Source organism: Elephantulus edwardii, unplaced genomic scaffold (assembly GCF_000299155.1).
Source record: "Elephantulus edwardii isolate Elephantulus edwardi_28Jun2011 unplaced genomic scaffold, EleEdw1.0 scaffold00073, whole genome shotgun sequence".
NCBI classification, from domain to species: domain Eukaryota; kingdom Metazoa; phylum Chordata; class Mammalia; order Macroscelidea; family Macroscelididae; genus Elephantulus; species Elephantulus edwardii.
This window is the reverse complement of record NW_006399823.1, coordinates 12,220,726-12,236,492: the sequence shown is the minus strand read 5'-3', so window position 1 is coordinate 12,236,492 and position 15,767 is coordinate 12,220,726. Positions and strand designations below refer to the sequence as shown.

The window sequence follows — 15,767 nt, the reverse complement described above, 5'->3', positions numbered from 1 at the left end:
ATGTTGAACCATCCTTGCATACCTGTTATGAATCCCACTTGGTCATGGTGGATTATTTTTTTTATGTATCGTTGGATAGCTTGATACTTCTTTATTCTGGTAATGGCGCCTTCCGCCTTCTTCTTCCCCTCAGCCCCTTGTATACCCTTAGCCTAGATAACTTCTAACCTAATTCCTATTGGCTCTTACTCTACTAACTTAACTATTCCTATTGGCTAATAACTCTCTATTCCTATTGACTTATAACTAACACTTAACATTTTCTTATTGGCTACTACTTAACTTTATTTCTCCAATCAATTTCTGCCACACTTGCCCAGTACCATTCATATTTACTAATGCGTCAGCACCTGCAGCTCCTGCAAGATCTATCAATTAATTTAATGCAGTGGTACTTGAAGTAGTATGTTGCTTATGCTCATTTGTACTGGACAGGGAGATAATGAGAAGACAAGTTACCCAAGTTACTTTTTAATACAAAAGCCAGATTTGTTTCTCCACTTTCATGTTACTGAAAATACAGTTGTTTCATTTCATATTTAAGCAACACATTTCTTTTTGAATGTTAGATCTTTTATCACTCATAAAAGGTAGAAATGTGGCCATTTGGCTAACATTCATTCTACTGAAACCAAGCTAAATAGCATGAATTTCTTTAAAGTAGTGTTTGTTCTTTCCAGTGCCTAGGGGATACTTCAGGGAGTGCTAGTGGACTGGTAGTAAGGAGTTGTGCTGAAAACCCAAAATCCTCTACCTGCGTCAGGGAGAGAGTTGGGTATTCCCCGCCCCTAAAATTGAGTCAGTTCTAACTTGACAGAACAGCGAGAAACACCTTAAACAGTCAAGCATATAATAATAAAGTTACAGATTATTGTTATTTTCAAGTGTTAAATCTGCTTCTTAAGTCAGTATTATTTAAAAAATCAATAATGTGATGAATAAAATAGCAAGACGCAAAAGTTCTAATCCATATTTTGTCCCAAGAGAATTTCTGACATTATCTGGGATTGTGTTTGTTCCTTTCTGGAAGCTAGTGGCCAAGCAGGCTGACTCTTCAGTCCTGAACTGTTGGACACACTTTAGACTTCAGAGAGTACTGCGTGGATATCTGGGACTGGGCAGAATCAGAACAACAGATAAGAACTTCTTTTCTTAAAACACAAAGTTTTAAACTCTGGAGAGAACAGTATCTATGCTAGTTTATTAAGGAAGCTCTAGATTAATGTCCTAGTCCATCAGTGTCTACTAGACCTGGACCAGCATAGAAACAAAGTGTGGGGCTAGTGGCAGCTCAGGGGCTACGTGCAGGGACTTCCTTCACTTCCCCTGACCTCTGGGCACCCCGGAGCCTCAGGCCACATAGACACCTGGCAAGGCTGAGTTTATGAATGCTTTATTTTGTACTGAGAATCACTATGATTTATTTTAGATGTGAGTCATGTGTACTGTTGGAAGCAACAGTGACATGCGCTTCCTAAACAACGTGCCTCCAGAAACTCTATGAACTTTGATAAATGTTGATAGCTATAGAAAGGCTTCAGGCCTTTTGTTCATGGGGTTGCTATGAATCATGCTCCACTCAAAGGCAATTCACATACGTGCGCCCCCCCCCCATATATACATACATACTAGGGAGCTAATGCCAAGAAGCTGTGTTGCAATCCTAAAGGCATGTGTTTTGAATCCACCGGCTGAGAAGGATAGGCAGTCTTCTCCCGTGTGATTAACTGCCTCTGAAAACCCGTCAGAGGGTCCATTATGGGCCTCTTCCTACTCTGCATTACGTAACAACAACATGTGTACACACTGGAGACTCACTTCCATCAAGTCTTAGGGACCCATTAGATTTTCAAAACTCTAAATCTTTGTGAGAGGAGACTGCTTTACTTCCTCCCACAGAGCAGCAGGTGGATTGGAACTGCTGACCTTACAGTTAGCACACAACAGTTAAAACTGTAGGTGACTCTTCAGGACAGAGCTTAACTTCTCCACAGGGTCGTCAGGGCTATAAATATTTACGGGTGCAGACTGCCACATCTCTCCCCCGTGGAGCAGCTGGTAGGTGTGAACTTCTTGGCTAACACCTGAATGCTTTAAACATGCACTACCAGAGCTCCTCTTCTGTACCCTAAGGTATGACCAAAAACATTTTTAAGTTTACATTATCAGTACACAATTGATCAGAATGAAAGGAACCTACTGGAAAGTTTTATAGAAATTTTTAAAAAGTAAAATCCTACAGGGCAGATTCATCTCTTAAGATCATTAAGGTGATCCCCCCTTTTTCATCAGTTTTCTCCTGTCTTTTTCCCTTTAAAATCTGAGAAAACTTGTTCTTATAAGTAAGTAGATTAAATCGGAAGCTTTTGTTTTAACCATATCTTTAAACTCTTTCAGAACAACATGCCAAAAATCAGACAGTGATCTCTTACTAAAGATGATTTAAATAGGCCTGTGGGCCCAGCCTTGGAAACCACTTAAGTTATTAGCCTGTCATTAGAGGTGTTCATTTTGTCAACATCAAATAGGAGGATAATCTCTCTATTTGGTGATTCAGCGCTGTAGCCTAGGGCTGGGAGCTATGGAATGTGGGTGACTGTGGAAGGAAGCCTCATGCTTTCTTGGACAGGTGAGTGTTTGGAGAGAGAAGTGAAAATGAAGGACCTGGAAACTTGTTCCCCGAGTGCTTTTGTACAGCCAGCACCCCAAGAATCTGGGTGTATCAACCCTTGAAACACACTCCCCAGGGTGAAAACTAGATCCCAGCATCCTGCAGCAGGCCTGGTGTGGTCTTTCAACGGAAGGTCTTAGATGCACAGCGTGCTGGAGCTTCAGAGCTGTGCCAGGCTTATGGAGATAGAGGTTCTGCAGTGTTCTGCAGGATTGACACAGAATCATAGATGTACTTATAGCATTTTTAGGAATATGTGCTTGGCTCCATCTTTTTATTGACATCCAGGGAGCCTCTGGAAAGGTTTTTAGCTTTCGGCCTCCTTTCCGTATATCCAAACAGCACTCAGCAGAGTGGAGGAGAAAAAGTGATGTGAGCTACTCATTAATGGGGCAGAGAGGCAGTGTGGGCTCTGTGGGGAGCTGGGAGCACTGGACCAAAGCAAAGGCCTGGTGGTTGATTTTTCCAGAAGAACTCTGGACATTTAATTGGGACCACGTACCCACCTCCCCAGCAGGCAGGCAGTAGTACCCCTCTGCCATCTGTACCACCATGGGGCAGCTTTGGCTCTCTCTCTGCAGCCCCCTCATTATGCGCCTTGCTTGCAGGAGTATAAGACAAGGAGTCAGACCTGTCTGCCATTGTCTCCAGGCTTCTCCTAGAACAGGTCAAGTATGTGCCATGCAGGTCGTCCTTGCAGTATGTGGAAATCCTAGGACCCTCCCGATAGCAAAAAAGCCCAAGTTGTGGGCAGGAGGTGGGGTCCAAGACTTAGGAAGGGCAAGCCACTTCTTTGCTTCTGAGAGATAAGATAGGGCTTAATTTTTCTAACAGCTTTTATTTTTTTATTAAAACTATTTTTTAATATGTGTTTTTCTGTCCAAAAGTACACATACACCATGGAAAAGCTGGTAAAGGTACACATAAAGGAAATAAAAATGACTTGTGATCCTTACCCAGAGAGCATAGGGAGCTCTGGTGGTATGGTCCATACAGAGTTGCATTTCTCTGGAGGTTTGAATCGACAGCTGCTCCACAGGAGACAGATGGGCCGTCTTTTACCAGGCAGTTTACAGCCTTCCAACTCATAGTTGATTCTGTGATTCAACCAACTCAATGGCGATGAGAGAATAATTGCTGACATTTTGCTACACACTTCACTTCATGTACATATGACCGTTGGAAAGCCAAAGGAGAAATTGATGCAGTTAAATTACAGTGTTGGTGAAGATTGTTGAGTATCCTATGGACTACTGGAAGAACAAACCAATATGTCTTGGACACCGTGCAACCAGGGTGCTCCTTAGAAGCAAGGCTGGTGGTATTTTTCTCACATCCTTTGAGCATGTTGTCAGGAAGGACCAGTCCTTGAAGAAAGACATCATGATGAGAGGAGGGTCAGTGAAAGAGAGGAAAACCCTCAACAAGGTGGATCGGCACAGTGACTGTAACAGTGGGCTTGCGCGTCTCAGAGACCATGAGGATGATGTGGGGCAGGGCAATGTGGTGGCCTGTGGTTCATGAGGTTGCTGTGAGTCATAGTTGACTCCGTGGCAGCCAGTAACAGTGTTGACATATATTTTTGAAAAATTCGTTTCTGCCAAACATCCCATAGGGAGCTCTGCTGGCCTGTGAGTAGGGAATTTTGCTGTCAGTCTAAAAACCCGCAGTTTGAATCCATCAGCTGCTCCATGGAATAAAGATGGGCAGTCTTCTCCCATATGATTTACCCCTTCTGAAACCTAACTGGAGTGTCAACTGTAGATTGGTTCCTACTTGATGGTACATAGCAAGAAAAACAATGTACTTTATTTTTAAAATATATCTTTTTTTGCCACTTAGCAATGAGGAAAAACTCTTGTTACTGATTGTATTTCCTCTCAGAAGTAAGCAGTTTGAACTTTTCCTTGACTCTCTTTAGGAGGACTAAAGAGTTCCAGGTGAAATAGCTTTCTAAAATATGTTGGGGTTTGGTGCGGTCTGAGGTACTTCTAGGCTGTGCTTGGACCTCCCCTGTCCTAGCATCCTTGCATGACCTTCTGATACTTCTGACCAGCCTGACTCATTGTCCCATCGAGGGATGTGATGTGGAGTTTTCCTCAGTGTATCTTTAACTATATGAGAGTCTCAGTTGGAAGTCTGCAGGAGTTCTAAAAAGGGTCATGAATAGTAACAAAGGTCGAGGACATGGTATTGATTGGTGTGGCATAGTGACATGACGTAGTCCCTAGGGAGTTGCATTGCTAGCTGGCCCAAAGATCCAAATCTCTGGAGGTTTGGATCCTCTCTGTAGGAGAAAGATGAGCAGGCTCCTCCCCTGCCATTTACTCTGAAAACCTGCTAGAACATCAGCTTTGAGTAAGTTCCAACTCCATAGTGGTAAGTTTTTTTGAGAATCAGACTTTTTGTTGGTACTGAACTTTGTGTAGGAAATACTGAGATCCACACTTTTACCTTCTAAGAAGTAGCATAAGTACTCAGCCATCACAGTTCTTTGTCAGCACCAGATGACTGTAGTCTCGCTGAGAAGGGCACACTGAAATTTGGTTGTCAGAGTTCTATAGGCAAACTGCATCTTAAAAGGGGGGAGTAGAGGCTTGAATTGGTTCATTTGATTCGTTTTTTTATTATAACCAGGCTTTACGGGAAGTAGGTGAATGTCAGGGTCTGTTTTTCTGAGTGAAGACAAAGCCATCCAGAGTACAGAGAAGTCCTGTGACGTGTTAAGTGTTGAGAGCAAGTAGGGACAGAGCTAGAACTGTCCCTGTATTGTGTCCATTTGTGGAGAAATGTCATGTAGGAAATAGGTGCCACTGCCTGGATATGAAGCAAGCCTAATATTTTCCCACCTTTTAAGGAAAACAAGCTACAAATGAGGAAAACAACTTGTTTCTCCATTTTGTCTGTCTTCCTAGGAACCCTAGGAAAAGGCAACCTTGTTAAAAAAGATTCAGGTTGATTTTACTCAGAGTCTGTGTCCATTATAGGGCCCACTGATGCCTGTGTATATCTTAGGGAAGGATTAATAAACTAGATCTTATTCTCTAAAAACCTCACACTCATTGCTGCCAGTAAGAACAAACTCACAGCTGACCCTCCAGTGGGGTTTTGGAGGCTGTAAATCACACAGGAGGAGATTGCCCATCTTTCTCTCACAGAGCAGCTGGTGGATTCCACCTGCCAGAGAAACACCGTCTTTGAGCTGGCGGTGCTAGCATACAGATTGTGCCACCAGAACTCTTGCAGCTCTTCCTGACGGTGGTGGTAGGTGCAGTCAATTCGACTAATCACAGCAGCAATATCAACAATGGATCTGAACCTTGCTTGCCTTGTCCTGTACCATTCTCTTCATCCCTGAAACCCTCAAGCCTGTTGCTGCAGCCTCTGTTTTGTTCTGTCCTGATTTGGTCTCTCTCTCTTACATTGACTCTCTACATAATGTCTTTCTCCAAGGGGTGCCCAGAGTTTCACCCTCCTTGCCTCTAAGGAGCACCCTGGTTGTTCCTTGTCCAGACATATTTGTTTTGTCTTTTGGCAGTTCATGGAATATATTGTGTACACTCTTCTAGCATCTCTGCTCACAAGCATGGATTCTGTCATTCTTACTTATTGTCCAACTTTCAGTTACATAGGAAGTCATTGAAAAGACCATGGCTTAAATTAGGTTTCGCTTAGTCTTTAAATAGACATGGCTGCTACTTGGTACCTTGGAAAGAAAGATTCTCTAACACAACATGCCTTGATTTCCTGACTGCTGGTACCAAGGCTGTTAAGTGTGGATCCAAGCAAGATGGAATCATTGCCAACTTTTCTCCATCTTTCAAGGTATTGTCTATTGAACCCAGAGCTGAGAATTTTTCTTTTCTTGTTGTTGAGATGTAATCCGTGTTGAAGACTATAGTCTTTGATCTTCTGGAAAGTTTTACTCGTTTTTCTTACAAAGTTTAAAAAAGCGAAGTTTTGTTCTTAACATTGGGAAAATAAAATCTGCAATGACATCTACTGGCCACTTGGTGGCAGTATGTTCACGGGCAGCTCTCATGGTCAGCAGGGAGATTTGGATTGGCTGATTTGACTTGTTTTGTTGTAAGAAGACTGAAAGGAAAGAAGCTGGGTGTCCTTGGAACTAAACTGGCTTGTAATTTCTAGGGCTAACCATATTTTTTACACTCTTGTTTTATTAATAGCTCATCTGGTCTCCAGTGTATCACAGGATGAGCCCTAATTAAAATTCATTTCTAAGGAGGACCAAATGAAACTAATCAAAATAATTTCAGTTGCTTAAAAATACAAAAGCTGTTTCTGTAGAAACAATAGCAAGCAAAATACATATATGATGTTGCTGAGTCAGAACCAACTCGTAGCTGACGCTCCGTTGGGTTTTCAGAGGTATCACATCACACAGGAGGAGACTGCCTATCTTTTTCCTAATACACATATATGGTCAGTTTAGAAGACTTGGTAGACGTACTGTCAGAAGCCCTGTTCCTCACCATCAGCTCCCCCTCTTTGCTGGGGCTTCCTGGTTCTTGTTGACCCAGTAGCTCCGACCTTTCAGAAAGCAGTGGCCTTTGCTCACACTCTTGGGATCTGTCACTGCATCAGTGTAACACAAGATGAGGAAAGGGCCTCCACAGAGGTCAGCACAGGTAGGGAGGTGAAGTTCAGGACAACTTACAAGGACAGGATGGTGTTAAGTTTGGAGCCCCAGAACCTCAGAGTGAACGTGTGTAGGGCCACGACTGGAAAGCTCAGTGCTCAGAGGAGTGTGACCCAGCATCCATCCCTGGAAGCACAGAGACACGGTGAGGGGCAGGGCCCACTCCAGGTGGACCTTTCCAGTGGGCTGTTCCTTACAGGCAGGGGTGGCCACGAGGCCTGCTCTCCTGTTGGGTGGGTGCTTAGGAAGTAATTGCCTGGCACCTCTGAATAGTCTAGAACCTATAAGTTTTGGGTAGGGCAGCCAAGACTGTAGCACCACCAGGCAGTTCCTCCAGATTAGGAGTAAGTGACTGGGCTAGGTTTCTGTCCCCCCTGGTCCCCACCTTTGCTTGAAGAAGCCCCTGAAGTACTCATTCCCTTCCCAGGTTCCCTCTAGTTAGTGTGTGTCTGCGGGAGAGTCTCCTCCCCTGGGCATCTGCCTCGTAGGCCTTGCTGAATGCCACTTGACAGCTCTTGATGGCTTCATCTGTAAAACGAGTCATGCAGCATCTCCCGTTGAGCCATATGGCCGGGGCAAGTGCGTGTGTATGTGTGCATGTGTGTGTACACTGAGTAAAACAAATGGCCCCGGAGTGCTTCCTGGCTATCAGCGGGCCCACCCTTCTGGGCACTGGATCAAGTGGACTCTGTTCTTAATACCGATTTGGTGGTTAAGCTGCAACTCTGGTGTCCACCCAGGCAGTTAATTAGATGGCTTTCCCCCTGGAGGATGCTATTTTCTGCCTTTGGGCTCCAGCAGCCTGGCTCTGTGGGCCACACCGCAGCGCTGGGGTGACCGGGGATGTGCTGTCTTTCTGTCTTGGCAGGAATGAGCTCGAGCGGCAGTTTCTTGAATTGCTCCAGTTCAACATCAATGTTCCTTCCAGTGTTTATGCCAAGTATTATTTTGATCTCCGTTCTCTGGCAGAAGCAAACAACCTGAGCTTCCCCTTGGAGCCCCTCAGCAGGGAGAGGGCTCACAAACTTGAGGTGAGAGTCTTTTTTTTTTTAAAGTGGGGTTTTTTTCCTTCTTTAATATATTATTAGTGGTGCATCTTTTGAATACTATGAAAGGGCTTGATACCAATGATAATTTTCCATTGTTATTCAAATAAGGAGGAGGTGCCTTGGATTTAAGAGTTGGTCAGTTAATAAAATTGATTATAATATATACACTATCATTTTTAATAATATTTTTATTATGGTATACATATGAGTGCGTATAAAACATATATAGAACACAAGACATTGGCCCCTTCTTGCTCTGCCCCTAGAATTGTTTTTCTAAAAATGCTGTTGTGACTCTTGGGGGGCTCAGTTTCTCCCTGCCTTGCATGTTGTTAGAGTGCAGCAGTTAGCCTCATCTCTTCCCACCCCTGCTACCCTAAAGTTTCCTTCCCACCCGCTGCCATCTTCCCCACCTTTCACCACACCCAGCACCATGGGGCCTTTATCTTTTGCTTTCTCTTTGAACGCTTCATCCCTCCTTTCTCTTCTTCCTCCAAGCCTATTTTTGCTGTCCTTCCTCAGGTGAAAGGATCCCTCCCCTCAAGGAGCTCCAAACAGTAATCAGCTGCTGTGTTGTCTCTGTTCTATATACATTGGACACACTTCTGTATGTCTGTGTCTCCATTATGTGTGTCTTAGTCAACACACCCCACAACTGCTTAACTAAGATGCACCCTCTGGCTCACAGGCTCCACTCTAAACACTGGGCACCTGTCTTGATCCAAATGCTGCCCTCTTGTGGAGTTTGTCTCCTCCTAGGAAGATACAGACAGTAAACAGCATAGTAAAGAAATTAGTTAGAATATGTGAAGGAGAGAGAAAAGTAGAGCTGGGTAAGGAGGTTTTTTTCAGCAGCCCCTCGAGTGGGTGAAAATGTCTGAAGACTTGACCGTGGCCCAGAGTTGGGCACTGGAGATTTGGAGAAAGAGCGGTCAGGCTGCAGGAGAGGACGCAGCTGGGGACAGCTCTGGAGCTGGAAGAGGAAAGAGGGAGGTGGGGGGAATTATGTAGGGCAGTGTTGACTGTGGATGTCTGGAGGCCCTGCAGGATTCTTTGTAGAGAAATCACAAGGTTGAAGTTGGGTTATAAAAAGAGCACTCTAGCTCTATGGAACATCAGAAGCAGGACAGTCACCTAGAGGGATGATGGCCACAGTCCAGGCTGAGACAGTGGAGGTCTGACCAGGGTGGCCTTGGAGGAGGAAGGGCTGGGCCCAGGGAAAAAGTGACCAGCCGTTTCTGTGCCTTGGCCTCTTTGTAGCTACTGACAGTAAATGTCTGTTTGCCAGCACCTGGCACCATCCCTGGCTTAACACTTGAACTGGAACAATAGAAAGGCCCTATCTTCATCTTTGTGTCATTGGAAATGACTCACCTATCCTTGGATAACCTGGTCACATGTTTCCGGCTGGTCAGTCCAGGCAGAGTGGGGCTCCTTGGCCTCTGTGATGGCTCTTAGCTAACTCCTGCTGGCAGCCGAGGAGTGCTGTGGGGGGCCCTGACACCTGGACAGCTGGTTTTGTGTGGCCTCCTGAGAGGCATGACCCTACCCTAGGCCTCATTGTTCTTATCATTGACAGCCTGCTCTCCGCTGGTCTTAGCCCCTTCTTCTCTTCTCCAGTTCACTTGCCTGCTGGCTGTCCTTTTCTGACCCAGTGCCTCCAGTTCACAGCTGGATTCAAGCTGCCAGTGGCTGTTGTGTGTTGAGCTCTCCTGTCAGAAGATCTCACCCTGAATTTCCGTGTCCTACCCCTCATCCCTGTGGAAGGTGCAGCTCATGCCACATAGGCCTGTGTCCTTAATGGCTCACCATCTGGTGGCAGAGCTGAGGTTGAACCTACCTGTACTGGCACCAGAGCTGCACCTCTTTCTCATTCTTTTCCTATTTCCAGATTCTTTCCTTAATGAGCTTAGCACGTGGGGGAATAGAGACTATTACCTAATATGCTAATCTTAATTTAGGAGAGGTTCCCTCCCAGTAACTGTTTAGGTCATTTCAAATATCTTTGTTATTTTTTTATGTTTTCATGATTGCTTCTTGTCAGTATGTTGATATATCTGAATTCTGAACATCAGCAAATTACCTGCTGTGACATTATATGCCATACATTCTATTCAGATCACATATGATAAGATGTGCCCCTGAATATGAAAAAAAAAATTAAATAAAAACTGACCTGGGATTAAATGTGGTTGGTGGTGGGCACTAGCACGTCACCCGAGTCTGCTCTTTAGGGTCCCCTGTGGCACCAGGGCAAACAGGGGATCTGGGTGGGTGGCCGACTGCGCAGGACAGGGATGCAGGGCTTTGCTCGCTGTGTACTGAGTGCCGGGCACTCATGGACACAGGAGCGCAGGGGAACAGTTAGAAGCCGTGGCTCTGACGCTTGTCTGTCTGCCCTCAGGCCATCTCTCGGTTGTGCGAGGACAAGTACAAGGACTTGAGAAGACCCACGCGGAAGCGGTCAGCGAGTGCTGACAACCTGACTCTGACGCGGTGGTCCCCGGCCATCATCTCCTAACAGTGGACCTCCTTTGTGAAGGACTGCTTCCATCCCTCCACTTTCTCCTTTAGTTTGAAAAAAGACAAGACTTGGGGTGGTTTGGGGGTTTGCTTTTTGTTTGGTTCCCCCCCTTTCCTTTTTTTGTTTTGTGTTTTTTGGTTTGTTCTTTTTAATTTGTAGCTCCGTCAGATCGCATCACCGACACCTCGCACCAGGATAGTGCGTTTCAGGACTTCGGGGAAGTGGAGTCAGTATTGGGGAAATCCTGTTTCCTGCCTTCTGCCATCGTCATGCACAGCAGTTTTTTTGTGGAAGAAGCACGGACTGTTGTCCTGGAGGAGGAAATAAAGGGAAAGAAAAGTAGCATAGAGGTAGGGAAACATGTCCAAACGGCTTGGCCATCTCCCGAGCCCACCCATCTCGTCAGAGGACCAATGCAACAAGAAAAAACAAAGTCTAGATCCTTTTGAGTGTTCATTAAAGAAACCAAGTGCCCGTGTTTTCTTCTAGCCTCTTTGAATCAGTATGTTCCATGAGACGTTTTGCATTCCTCCTCGCTGCTCGCTGGGGTCTGGGGAGTTTTTGTTTCTACCCTGCTTTTGGTCACACAGAGCAGAGAGGATCGTTTGTACCCACCTTGGCGCAAACCTCCAAATAAATAGTACTGGTTGCTCCTCCCCACACTGTTGCTGCGAGCTGTCTCCTTAAGTTTTCTTCCTCTCAAGGGGGATGCACTTGTTCGGTTTCTTTACACCCTTAGAGCGGCCACTCACTCTTCAACAGTGGCAACAATTAACGTGACTGTAATGTAATGTAATGTAATGTAATGTAATTCTCCCTATCCCCCCTTTGCTGTCATGTCAAGAACATTCGAGACCACACCCTGTCTGCTCTCAGCTCTTTTTGTTTTCTCTGATCTGAAGTTGTCACAAAAAGTAGACGATGTGGGCTGAGGGTGGCGATCTGGACAGGATTGGTTTTCCACCGAGCTCAGGGTCTGTGCGCGTGAAGTTTCAAGGAGGAGCTGTTTTTTTCTGTATACCCCGCCTAGTTCATTACTCCACCTTCCCCCCCCCATTGTTGCAAGCAATATCCTTATCAATTTTTATATGTTTACTTTAAATCGAAGTTAAGTCTATTTGTATAAAATTTTTTAAAAATCTAAAATTTAAAAAAAAAAACCAAAAAAAAAAACCACAAAACCAACAACCACACAAGGGTGGGTGGGTAACCCCTGGGAAGATTATTGACAAGCAAAATGTTAATATTTACTGAGGTATTTTTCACACAATAATTGAATAAAAAATAAAACTTAAGTTGCATTTTCATTGTGGGTGCTTAGAGAAGTTAATGAAAATTCAAACTGTGAAGGTTTATGCTTCATTAAGTCTTACCATTCTTCCTCCCCCCCCCCATTTTCTGACCATCCCTGAATTCTTTATGGGTTTGTTAAGAATCTTTTATATCAGATAACATAAAAGGATTCCTGGTGTAATGTCAGAAGGTAAACTTAATCCTTAATATTAGAATTTAAATCATTGAAACTTAGTGCTTTTGGGGTTTTGCCCATTTTTTAGGTCACAGAACATTTCCCCCTTCCAAGTGTCTGTGATGAGAATGGCAGCAGGTGGCCTCTGTTTCACCTTATTTGCTGTGGGCTTGAAAAATTTAAGACTTGTGGATTTATTAGTCTTGACTACCCTAAAATTGTACATCTAATACCTAAAACTTGGCCTTTCTCTGTATGAAATATACCTTGGAAGTGAAAGGACTTAGAAAATGGAAATACCTGTACAACACCAAATCAACATTTCTAGTCAAGTGTAAATGAAATTTGTATCATGTGTATACTTCACTATTTAGGTGTAGAAATATCAGGTTCTTTCTGACCTAACATTTGCAAAGCAAGCACGCAAAATAGAACATGTGAATTACTTTTCCATTGTAATTGTGTTGCCACACTCTGCGTGAGTACCAAAATTAGTGTCTCTCTTCAAGTAAGACTTGGATTTAGAACTTTAACTAGAGCTCTAAAAATGTAGAAAATACCCTTTTATATTCCCTAATCTATATAGCTTTAAAAAAGGGACATATTTTCTTAGCAGAATATGAATTACCTCTCAAGCATAAATTAGTTTTTCTCATTATGTAAAGTATCTTATTTTACCAGTCCATTTTAGGAAAGAGGTTCAGCTGCCTTTATAGCAGAAATCTTATTTTTTATCCCTTTTATTTGAATGAGAGATTTGAAAATCGAATTGTGTAAATACTTCAATGCATCTGCTATTATTTTGTGGAGTTTATTAAACTACTTTAAAAATTGTATAGTCTATTTATTGTATGTATGTACATACAGTCTGATACTGAAAATTTAAAGTGAATTCCGTAAAACCTGGCTCAGTCTTATTTAGACGAATATCATTTTAGCCTTTGTGCACTGGACTCTACCTCTGTATAAGAAAATTTTCCACATCTACTCATTAGTATTGATTCTGTATTAACTTGGTTATGTTTCTTGCACTAAAGATTTTAAAATCTCTGCTATAGATGTAGATAGTAATTTTTCTTTCTCGGTATCAGTCACTTAACACATAGGTAGAGATGTTTAGGTTCTGTTCTTCCCCCCCCCATAATGATGAAGTCTTAACATTTTGTTCTGATTTGTTCTAAGTTTGCCAAAAAAGAAAAGTACAGTACCTATTGATAAATCATAGTGACTGTAATTTGTTTGCAAGGTGATTCAGTACCCTAAAATTAAAGCCAATTGCTCTTTAGGAACACGTTGTCTTAGTGTAGTTTTTGAATGGAGCGTTTTGTCGTGGATGAAGAAGACCACACACTATCTGTTTTCTTTATAGAACTGACTTAATGAAATAAAGTCATTGGGAGAATTTATGTATATGACACACGCACACACATCCCAATGAATTATGTTAAACTTTTTTAAAATTGCAAAAGGGATAGTAGTTAGGGGTTTTAAACCAAACTGGAGGGCAAGACGAGAGAGTCTATCAAATCGGACATGTCCTCCCATGCCTTAATGCACTAACTGCGGCCGATGCAGAGGGCCTCATTCCTGTCATCTCTTCCTCTGGGTTGACACTTGCGAGCTCCTTTGCCTATTTTTTGGCAGGGACATCTCTCTGCTTTCTGGGGTTTCCCTTGGTTCTGGGGACCTCACTCTCAGCTGAGCTGCAATGAGCAGACTTCTGGGAGCGAATGATTTCAACTTGTCCCCCTGCTTTTGGTAACCTCTCATCTGGTGCCATATTTTACAGCTTTGGTGGTAGTGTTTTTTTGTTTTGTTTTGTTTTGTTTTTTTAAGTAATAAAAGTATAATTCCTGGTTCATTGGAGGTAATGATGTGTTAACAAAATAAATAAATAATGCAGAACAAATAGTCTTGCCTTCCTGCTGCGTTTTTTGGGAGTTATGTTGGGGTGAAAGTGAACAGGTATTATGGGCACAGAGTGAACCTGTTCTTTGTAGGAAAAATAGTACAACACTGAGTGCATCACATGGGTTTGAGAGGTCCTTTTGGAACCTCCATCAGCTGAGAGTGGTGTATGTTAGAAACCTAAATAGAGTGCTTTTGTATCAATGCCGTAGGTCACAGACACGTAGCTGCCATTCTGTAGGCTGACTTCTGGAGACCTGTGTACACAGGACAAAATGCTGTGCAGTATTGTGTCATCCTCACAATTACTGGCATGTTCGTGTCCATCTTTGTCGCTGTATTAAGGTTTGCTCACCTGCCCTTGCTCTTTGTCACTTAACAGTATCATCTGCCACTGAGTGATCCTTCATGAGAATGTGGCCAAGTGAGGGAGTCAGGCTGACTGGTATTTTGATTCATAAGGTTGCCTGCCATTAGCCAGTTTTCAGAAGTAGATTGTCCTTCTGGTATGGAAGCCAAGTCCTCCATGGGTGACCCTGCTGATAGCATCACAGCCACGACAATATAGCAAACAGGCGGTGGATTGACCTCCTATTTTACCTTGACTCTTCATCCTTAATTTGATTGGAGTCCACATCTCAGGTCTTGCATTGGGCAAGGTTCTTAGATAGGAATCATCTGAAAAGCAAACTGTAGAGACCCCAGTGCCCTTGTTGAAGATGCAAAAACTGGAAACAAGCCTTGAGCTCAGTGGGAAAAGTCTAGTTAAGAGCTGACTTGGGGTTTATGTCTTAAGCTATATTGGCTGTCAGGTAAGTCCTACAAGTAACTTCACTAAGATCATGATTTGTTGTGGCTTGAGTCAGCACTGGCTTACTAGGGTCGTTGCACCAGAAAGTTAGCCTGTGAAAAACAGGCCAGAGGGTAGTTAGGGAGACACTTAGCAGGGCTTGTTGTTAAAAGTTATGGGTGGAGTTGGGGCCTGAACAAGCCAGCCAACTTCTCAGATTTTTCCCATTATGTCTTCCTATCAAGTTTGTACATATGATGGTGATGAAACATCCATGATGCTGCTTTGTGTTTGCCCATTTAATCAGAAATGTCTACACCCAACATTGCAATGACCTTCTTCCATTGGTTTCTCAAGTAGAAGTCCCTGGAAGCCATCTTTGCTGTGCATTCCTGCAAGTATAAGCCATGATCAAGCTCCCAGGTAGTGATTCCTGGGGGCAGCTGTTTACACCTGTTACTAATCTTTGAAGGAACTGTCCAGGAAGAACATGTTACATAAGAAATTAAAACATGGTATTTGGCCAAATGGTATGATGTCCATCAGTGACTTGGATGGGGAGCTTTATTCCTTTGAACTTTTTGTTCCTAGAAGTTATTTCAGATGTGGAATAATAGCATTCCAAAATAAGTACTGCTTTGGACAGTTACTAATTGAGACATTATGTAACCGTGTTTTGTTCAAACTCAGTGCCATT

At 43.4% G+C, this 15,767-nt stretch overlaps 1 protein-coding gene across 2 annotated transcripts in view; it reads left to right on the top strand.

The window, feature by feature from the left end:
* Positions 1 to 10,985, top strand: part of CCNY (cyclin Y) — a 303,704-nt gene extending 292,719 nt beyond the window's left edge. Inside the window, exons 9-10 of one of the 2 annotated variants that reach the window (XM_006888915.1) lie at positions 8,200 to 8,362; positions 10,785 to 10,985. In XM_006888915.1, the coding sequence (XP_006888977.1) occupies positions 8,200 to 8,362; positions 10,785 to 10,901 (280 nt within the window). In that variant the 3' untranslated portion in view covers positions 10,902 to 10,985. The remainder of the gene's footprint in view (positions 1 to 8,199; positions 8,363 to 10,784) is intronic. The other variant, XM_006888916.1, reaches the window with a different exon arrangement.
* Positions 10,986 to 15,767: the final 4,782 nt, after the last annotated feature.